General features: G+C 32.0%; 1 protein-coding gene across 1 annotated transcript; it reads left to right on the top strand.

Moving 5' to 3' along the window:
• Positions 1–9,158: 9,158 nt before the first annotated feature.
• On the top strand, positions 9,159–10,213 carry LOC105774439 (uncharacterized protein At5g01610). The gene is made up of 2 exons (XM_012596937.2): positions 9,159–9,756; positions 9,946–10,213. The coding sequence occupies exons 1-2, from the start codon at positions 9,324–9,326 to the stop codon at positions 9,999–10,001; spliced, it is 489 nt and encodes a 162-aa protein (XP_012452391.1). The 5' UTR covers positions 9,159–9,323; the 3' UTR covers positions 10,002–10,213.

The raw sequence follows: 10,213 nt of genomic DNA, 5'->3' as shown, positions 1-10,213 counted from the left end.
AGTTATTTTAGTCGATGGGAAGTACTTCAACAGAAACTTCTCAGTCATTTGATCCCAAGTCGTAATAGAACCCCGTAGTAATGAATTTAACCACTATTTTTCCTTACTCCTCAACAAGAATAGGAACAACCGTAAGCATATGGCATCATCAGTAACGCCATGGATCTTGAAAGTGTCGCAAATCTCTAGATAGATAGCCAAATGAGCATTCAGATCTTCATCTTGTAATCCATCAAACTAAACATACTATTGTACCGTTTGAACTGTGTTCAGTTTCAGCTCAAAATTATTTACAGCAATAGTCAGTCTGACAATACTTGATTCAGCCCCAATCAGAGTAGGTTTAGCATGATCAAACATAGTACGATGAGCAAGAGGTTCAGAAGGCTACTGATTATTTTGATTATCATCCATCTCCACAGTAATATACTTTACCTCTTGATTATCTATTAAAACCTGTTGACCATGCTTTGCTTCTCTAAGTTCTCTTCGATTTCTACAAGCAGTCTTTTCAATCTCACTGTTAAAAATTAATAGTTTCGATGGGTTTCCTCTAATCATAAACCAAAAGAACCTATCAGAATCAAATATACAAAAAATTAGAATGTAAAATTTTAAATTAAAAATAAAAACATTAAATTAATATAAAAATGGCTAAATTAATATAAATAAATTTTTCCTAAAACTTTAGTCCTCAGCAACGACACCAAAAACTTGATGCAGTCGTAAACTAACTAAAAATCTGACTAAGGTAAGTGCACCTATCAATTAATAGTATAGTTATGGTGAGCAAAGATATCATTCCTACAAAAACTAAAAGTACTAGTAATTATTGTCTTTCTATTATTTAACCGATAAATTCATGTAATAGCTCGATTTCTAGTGTTGTCAAAAATAACGGTTTCGGGACCACATTTCTGATGTGTCAGCCCATAAATATTAATTATTTAATAATTACAAGATCATTAATGTCGTATTAAATCTTGGTTAAGAAATTTTAATGTTTGATAGGTTAATTAAAGAAGAAGGACTTAATCGTAAAAGTTTGAAAAGTTGGTTCTAATAGTTAAAAGTATTAAATGGTTAGTAAAATGTGAGTTGATGGATCTATGTGTTAATTAAACCATATAATAAGCTGATGGACAATTATGGACTAAGTTTGATTAGTCATTATGTTATATTAAAAAGGGTAAAATGGTAAAATAATAATTAAAGTTATAAACAAAAAATAATAATGTAAATCATCATCATCTTCATGATATAGCCGAATTTAGGAGGGTGAAAAACCACAATTTTTAGGTTTGGGTTTCGGCAAAGCTTGGAGTAGTGCATGTAAGTGATTTTAAATCTCGTTTTTAGTAATTTTTATATTTTTGTAATCGTTTTAGCTTAATCTAGTTAACCCGATGGCTAATTTATAAAATTATTAAATTTTTGGTAGATTTCATTGATGAATATTGTAGATTTTTTAAGTTTAATGATGTTGGTATAATAAATATGAATCTAATTATGGGAAATAATCATATTTTGATCTTAGGGACCAAATTGTGTAAAATGTAAAAATTTGGGGCAAACGTGTAAAATTGTAAATAAAAATTTATATGTACTAAATTGAAATGTATATGAAATAAGCCTAATAATTGAAATAAACTATACTATATATCAAGAACAAGTAGATAATCGAGGAAAAGGAAAGTTACAAAATAGCCTTTGAACTTTCATTATTTACGTAGTTTAGCCATGGTAAGTTCGTACGGTTTAATTTTGTATAATTTAAATATTTTGTTATTTATGAATTGAAATTGTTAAATGTCTTGAAAGTGTTGAATTTTATTAAGTGGATTGATTTGAGAAAGTAAATATATTAAGTGTTGCTATTCGATAAATAATTGAGCAGATGAACGTAAGATAGGATACAATTGGCATGCCAATAGGTTATATCCTGCACTATACGGGATTGATTGGTGTTGAGATGATTATTTCTGATTTATTATTGTTTACTGGATATACCGAAGTTCAACATTTGTTGCAGAATATCGTGTTATATTACAGTGATTCAGGTGTGTTTCCGAAGGCAAATGTAAAGCCTTCGAGCTTGGCACTTAGTGCCGAGGTGTGTTTTGGAGGGGTGTTAGCCTACGGGCTTGGCACTTGGTGCCTAGGTGTGTTCTTGGATGGTTAGCTCATATGAGCGATTTGGTGTGTTCTGGATGGTTAACCGTGTATCCAAATTGTTATAACGTTCATCAAGCATGTTTTCAATGATATAATGTACTTGATTGGATTGTATCATTTGCATTTAAGCATGAAGCTCACCTATGATTTGATTGTGATTGACAGGATTTTGATTTATTATCTGTATTTTGTAATAGATATGTTTATTCGGTAAGTTTATTATTTTAACCGTTGAACTTACTAAGCTCAATTAAGCTTACTTGTGTCTCTATTCTGTATTCTGTAATAGATATGCTTATTCGGTAAGTTTATTATTTTAACCGTTTACTAAGCTCAATTAAGCTTACTTGTGTCTTTTCTCTTATTTCCTTGTAGATACATTTTTGAGGAAATAAGCGATCGGATCAGCTCAAAAAATCACACTATCTGGAAACCTTTTGGTAGCTTTTGAATGTTCACCTTCGGTTATATGGCATGTAATAGGTGAATTGTAATTATGTTGGTTATTTGTGAAGTTTTTTAAACTCGAATGATGCTTGTATTTAGATAGATTTTGGTACATGTGAATATATTTTTGGTTTGGTATATATTTATATTTGGAGCTTATTTGGTATATTTGGTATAATGAAAGTATGTGTGAATATGGCAATTTAAATTATAGATTAAAAGGAGTGGTGTTTTGGCATGAATTGTTAAAGGTGTTTGAGTACTTTGAATGCAATTACTTTGGTTTGAAATGTGATATTGATTTTATTATTGAATTGTGGTGTCAATAAGGGTACATTGGTTAGGCATCTAGGATGGATGTTTTGATAGGTTTTGAGCTTGTTTAATTGTGTTTTGAGTAGGTATAAATTATGGAAATTGGGTTTTTTGATGTCCAAGTAAGCATGTTTTGGTAAACTTAATTTTGAAGTTACAATTAGGAGCACACAACCTGGAACACAAGGCTGTCACACAGCCTGGGACATGAGTTGTCACACGGTCGTGTGCCACGTATGGCCCTTCCAAACGATCGTGTGTCATTGTTGTTTTAGGTGCAGGTTTCACACGGCCTGTGACTCGGTCGTGTGTCTCAAGTCAGTTTGTAACACAGTTTGGCACACGGCTTGATACACGGCCGTGTGGCCTTATTTTGAATATTCACATGGGTGTATGCACGGGCTGGAACATGGCCATGTGTCCATACTTCGAGTATTCACACGGTCTGGGCTATGTCACACAGCCTAGCCACACGACCATGTGACCCCTATTTTTTAAATTTTCCTGATTCTTCTATTTTGTTTCAAAATGACACTTGATTCTTTTCAAATTGCTTTTAAGGCCCGTAGGCTCGATTTAATGTTCATAAATGCATTTCTACTTTGATTTATATGAGTTATTGAATGTTATAAATTAATTTGTTTAATTATTTCTATTTGAATTTAAATGTTCTGAATTATATTGTAAAGCTTTGTAACCCTAATCTGGCGACAAAGACGGGTTAGGAGTGTTACAATTCGAATGATTGATTGAAAACTAATATTAACTAAACTAATTACGAATGAACACGACAAAGAATAATTCAGGAAAATAAACAGTTAATAACCAAGAAGCAAAACCATACACAGGAAAGAATCCACCTAGATTTCATCTATCATTATCAATCTAAAGTACGCAATTTCTTCACTTAGTATCTTGATCCATAGAAATCCCTATATTATGCTAATATCTCTCTTCAAGAATAATAGCAACTGACTTTAGGTTGATTAATTGAAATTTCTTTCTAATTAAAACATGTATTATTGCATTAACTCGATATATAGAGTCCTTTATTAGATTTGACTCTAATCCGGTATATTTATATTGTCCTATTTCTAGGATTACATGCAACTCCACTCAATTACACTAGACCTACTCTTAAATAGGGTCTATTCCTCCTCTAATTTAAGCACATCAAACATGGATCAATAGTTTAAAAATATTAAACCAAGAATTAAGCACACATAATTGAGAACAATATCTAAGTCTTTATTGTGCAAAATAAAATTCAAATGACAAAATTCATCATAGGGTTCATCTCCCCAAGGTATTTAGAAAATTAGTTCATGCTTGAAAATAAAAACATCCCAAAGATAGTATATCCGAAAAAAATAAAGAAACTCATTATAATCTCCTAAGACATCAACTGGGAGTCTTCAATCTTGACAGAAATTTGCTTTAGAATCGGCTTCAATTGTGTTTTTCGAGTTATTTTCTTGAATATTCAATGACGGCTCACTCCCATCTTCTTATTTTTGTCATATGTCTTAAAATGCCCGAAAAACCTAAAAATGTGCTCTTTGGCAGGTTTAGAGTGCTATTCGTGATTTCCACACTGTGGCACATGGTCGTGTGGCTCTTGAAACTTGCTCTGATTTTCTAATTTTTGCTCGTTTTTCACTCCTTTTGCTCCCAAATGCTCTCCTAAGTATAATAACATGAATTTAAAGGATTAGGAGCATAAATTCACCATTAACATCGAATAATCACTCAAAAACGTATTAAGAATGGGACTAAAACATGTTACTTTTTAGCACCTATCAATAGGAGAGAATTGTCATAGAATATTAAAAAAATAACTTGAAAAACATCATTGAAGTCGATTCTAAACCAGGTTTTCGTCAAGATTGAAGATTCACATTTGATTTATTACGAGATTATCATGAATTTCTTTGTTTCTTGTGGTTATATTGTATTTTGATTGTTTTTATTTTCAAGCATGAACTAATTTTCTAAATTCCTAAGGAGATAAACCCTATAATAAATTTTGTCGTTTGATTTTTAATTTTACTTAATAAATACTTAATTTCTTATTCTCAATTATGTGTCTTTAATTCTTGGTTTGATGTTTCTAGATTATTAATCCATGTTTGATGTGTTTAAATCATAGGAGGAATAGACCCTGTTTAATAGTAGATCTTGTGTAATTGAGTGGAATTGCATTCAATCCTAGAAATAGGACGACATAAATCTGTCGGGTTAGAGTCCAATCTAATAGGGGAATCCATAGATCGAATTAATGTGATAATTTAATTAGAAAGAAATTTCAATTAATCAACCTAGAGCCAATTGCTCTTACTCTTGAAATAGATATTAGCATAATTAAGGTATTTTTATGGATCAAGTTATTAAGTCAAGAAATTGCGTAATTTAGATTGATAATGATAGATGAAATCTAGGTGAATTCTTTCTTGGGTATTGTTTTGCTTATTGGTTGTTAATCATTTATTTCCTAATTTATTATTTGTCGTGTTCGTTAGTTAATTAATTTAGTTAATTTTAGTTTTAATCAATCACTCAAATTTATAGGTTAAATAATAGAAAGACAATAATTATTAGTACTTTTAGTCTTCATGAGAACGATATCTTTTCTCACCGTAGCTATACTATTAATTGATAAATGCATTTATCTTAGTCAAATATTTAGTTGGTTCACGACGCATCAGTAAATAATCTGGATATGATAATATTTGATACCATTGAGCTAAACTTGTAACTATGTGAATTGAAATAAAGAAAATATAGGATCATATTGCGATTTAATTGAAAACAAGCCTTAGGGGCCGAAATGAATTCGAATAAGTCCTTAGACTCCAAAATCGACCCGAATGGTATAAAAACTAAACCAAGAGAGATGAATATCTTGGTATATGAATGATATGATGATATTGGAATATTGTATAAATGCATAAGTGAATGTTTGATCATGCAATGATATGAAATTTGTATGAATTGAGTGATTAATGATTAAATAAGTTAATTCTAGTTATATATGATGAAATGTTGATAAGGTTGTTTTGGACTTGAAATAGGTATGTTACATATGCAAATTGATGGTTGAAAATTCCTTGTCACTTGGGAACATGAATTGGTTGATTTATTATGGGCATATAAGTATGTTTTAGCTTGATTTGCATTGTTAATACATTATACATATATCTTGAATCAGAAATGTACCATTGAGACCTATTGCTCAGGGTACGATTTGTTTTCTCCGTGCCCAGGTTCAGGTGTTTCTCGAAGCCTTGGACTTGAAGTCAGCATCCAGACTATCATTTCCAACCCAACAAAGTTTTTAAAAAGTCATTCAAATTGGTCTTTTGGCATGGACTTTTGGCTTAATGTCTCAAAGGTTTATGTTGTATATAATATGATCTTTTGCTAATGACTTGAAATGGTGTTTGGTTAGTTTGGAGTATGTAGGATTGAAGTTGGTTAAAATGACTAATAATTTTGGTATTTTATTACTTGAATTATTGATAGATTATGATTTAGTTTCCTGGAAATGTATACATAAAATTTTAGGTCTTTTTACCTTGAGTAGGCTAGATTTTGATGGAAACAGATTATTACGTCACGACGATAAACCCTTGGCATAGCGACGAGGAACAAAGCAGGATTCTTGCGACGGCATTGTTACTTCTAGGTCATGAAGAGCCTTAACAAAGAGTCACATCGCGATGAGGAAACCCCGAAGTCGCGATGTCAACTCAAAAATTTTGTATTCTTTACATTTTGGTTCATATCGATCTCGGTTTAGCAAACGAGCTTTCGTAAGCCCATATAAGATTCAGAAATGATTATATATTGTATAATAAGCATGACTTACTTGTAATTGAATGTATATTGATTGTTGAATTGAAAGTTATAAATTTCAGTTGCTCCGGCAATAAATGTGGCACATTGTAGCTCGGACCCAATGATCGGGTCAGGTACTTCTCCAAATTTCTACAATTCCAAGGGCTTGTATTGGTACTTCTCCAAAGGTACCTATACATTGCCTTGGAGAACTACTTGCACTTCTCCAAAGGAACCTATACTTCTCCCTAAGTTTGACCACTATACTATTTTAGTGATTTTGGGCCTTCCGAGGCTTTATTTAGTCTCGGATACCTTCGAACACCTACAAATCGATTCTAAATTATTTCAACGTGATTTTAAAGTTTTAAAAATTGAATTTATCTATTTTTTGTGTTTTTATAAAAATGTTTTAAAGTTTAATTTCTCAATTAAATCAAAAATTTTGTCACAAAAATGCCCCGATAGCACCTCCCATTCGTACCGTATGTCAAGAAGCGTGAGGAGTGTTACACTTCTAATCTGAGTAAGTTGACCCATCTAGTGGTGGTGGTTGTGTAGTTGATCCACCTTCTTTCATTGCATTCATAATAACTGGCCAGATATAAGATTGTCACCAATTGAATTTGGTGTTTGCTTTAACATCAAATGAAGGTAAATTTTGGAAATATGTTATGGTAATAGTAGTGGTCATAATAGTTGGAACAACAAAGACAAAACTTGCACACCAAGATTATTAGTGCAATTCAAACTTATTCTATGTTCGTAGAGCGTTACTTAAAGAATCAAATTATTATGATAAGCTTCATACAAAGAATAATGATTTAAGCCCAAAGCTTAATACTCAACCTTAGCTTCATATATCAAAGGGTAATTCTCTCGATCTAATCACCAAAACAGCATTCAAAACAATCGCTCACAAAAATAGTCCCTAAGATGAGCATAGGAGTTTAACATTATTTTCTCTCAAGCACATAAGTTGCCAAAAACGATTCAATTAAATAGGCAACTAAATAGTTGATAAGCATTCTTTGAAAATTATCTTTAGCTTCGAAATATCCACCAAATCTTTATCTTGATTCGCATAATCTTTGTATTCTTGAGAACTATTTTGTCGCCTATTCACTTAATTTGTAAAAGATAGTCACTTCAAATCCTATTTAAATATTTGGCAACTATATGTTTTTATAGTAAAAAAACCAAGTAATAAACCAATGTTGTGGTTGAGGTGCAAGTCAAGCCACAACCTCTTCAAAATCCTGGTTATCAAAAAACAGTTTAGGCAGAGTAAGAATAGGGTTTGTGCCTCTAATCCACTTATTTTACATATGTCGTATGCTATCTAAATGTGTCATGGAGACTCATTCCAATAAGATGATTCGGATCTAATATTCAAATGATAACTGCAAGCTCGTACAATATTACTATTTTCAATTTTATAAGACAACTTGGGTTGAGCAAATACGTTGGCCTTTGTCGGGTTTTTTTTATTTATTTACCATATTGAAACTGAAATATATAAAATATGCAGAACAAGAAATTTGTAGAGTTTGAATTTAAAACAACGCCGGGAACAACAAACAAAAGATGGGGTCAGGTGAAAAAAGCATCACGAGACAGTCCAATGGCAATGAATAATCATTAAAGAAGCGGCAAAAGTCATAACGAGAAGGAAAAGTTGTTGTTGTTTATGCCTAATGATTTTGTTTATTAAATGTGGCAACCAATTAATTACATGTTTTCTTTTTATTATTTCCAAACCTGTTAGGTGATATAATGTATGTATTACAAAGAAAGCTGTCAATCTCAAACCTCGTAATTTTCAAGCATGGCGTTGGGGTATGTAACCACTGTCTGTCTCTTATATCATTATTGGCCGTCCTAACGAGTAATCAACCCTTGTTACCTACCAGATTCCATTCACTAACCTTCTTCAAAATTTAGATTTCCAAAATCATCCTCTACTTTCGGTATAATTTCATCTTTTTCACATTTAAAATTTAAGATAAAGGATTTACGTTAAATTGAATTATATGACCATTTTCTTTTAAAAGAAATGCATATGTGGCCAATTTAAAATAGTGTTGAAGCCCTATAATTAAAAAATATATATAAATTTTCACTTTAAAAATGTTGAAAATCCTTAGAAACCCATATTTAGAATTTGAAACCTTACAAACCCATATTCAAATAGTTTTTATTTACTTTTTGGCCTTCAATTACTAAATCAAATTAGTAAAAAGACTGAATTCATAAGATTAAAAGAAAAGAGAGACTAAATTTCAAATATGTAAAACATACAAGGAGTGAAAGGTCAATTTCACATAAAAGGAACAAAGTATAAGGTCAATATATAAATTAAAAATTGCCAGGCTAGAAATTGGGCAGTCCTTCCTGGCCCCCATTTCTCATTTTCTATCATAGAATTCGACACAGTACTCCGCTAGCCCTAAAAATCAACCTTAAATTTAAAGTTTTAAACCCTTGGAAGGAAGAAAAACCTCAGATCTCCCAAGTTTGTGTCCCAATCTTGGAAAATCATCCCAACAATGTCTCCATCTCCGAAAATTCTGACACCCATATCTTTATTCGGCACTCTGCTTCTTCTCCCTCTCTTAGTCGCCTCTTCCTTACATGATCTCCTTCAGAGTCAAGGCTTGCCTGTTGGTCTTTTCCCAGACAATGTTAAATCCTATAAATTTGACCCTGATGATGGTCGCCTTGAAGTGCACCTGGAAACCCCATGCATGGCCAAGTTTGATGGGAGGGTACACTTTGACCGTGTGGTCACAGCTAATCTTAGCTATGGTGGACTTGTGGGACTTGAAGGCCTCTCTCAGGAAGAGCTGTTTGTGTGGTTTAATGTTAAAGGTATCACTGTTAATGATCCTTCTTCTGGCCTTATTCTGTTTGATATCGGGGTTGCCCATAAACAACTTTCCCTTTCCCTATTTGAAGATCCTCCTGTTTGCAAGCGTCAAGGTAATCTTTCTTCTCCTAATTGAGTTGGATCCTGAATTTGTTTACAATTATTGGTTTCTTTGGTTATGCTAATTTCCTCTGTTCTGGGCAGAGGATGGTATTAGAAATAGTCTAGATCTTTCAAGTTTTCTATTTCTTTTTCTTAGAATTGTGTTGTTAAATCATCTGAAAATGGGTCTTAAAATGCAGGAGTTCTGGCAGAAATTCTTGGAAGGAAGAAGATGGGATTTCAAGTTCAGAGATGATTTGTTCCATTGCTTCATTTTCAAGAGAGATTTTGTTTTTCGTTTTTTTTTTTTTCCTTTCCAAAACAAGATGAGGAAAATGAGTTTGTATTGTAGATGGTATATGTGGAGATGAATGTAAAGATGGGAAATGGAAGATAAGATTTTGCAATCAAGTGACAAATTTTGGGAGTTCATAAACCTGTTAATGGAATGATTGTCTCTTTCTCTTA

Source organism: Gossypium raimondii, chromosome 6 (assembly GCF_025698545.1).
Source record: "Gossypium raimondii isolate GPD5lz chromosome 6, ASM2569854v1, whole genome shotgun sequence".
In the NCBI taxonomy this organism is placed as follows: Eukaryota; Viridiplantae; Streptophyta; class Magnoliopsida; order Malvales; family Malvaceae; genus Gossypium; species Gossypium raimondii.
Note: the sequence above shows the minus strand (reverse complement) of the source record. Positions and strands in the feature narration are given on the sequence as shown.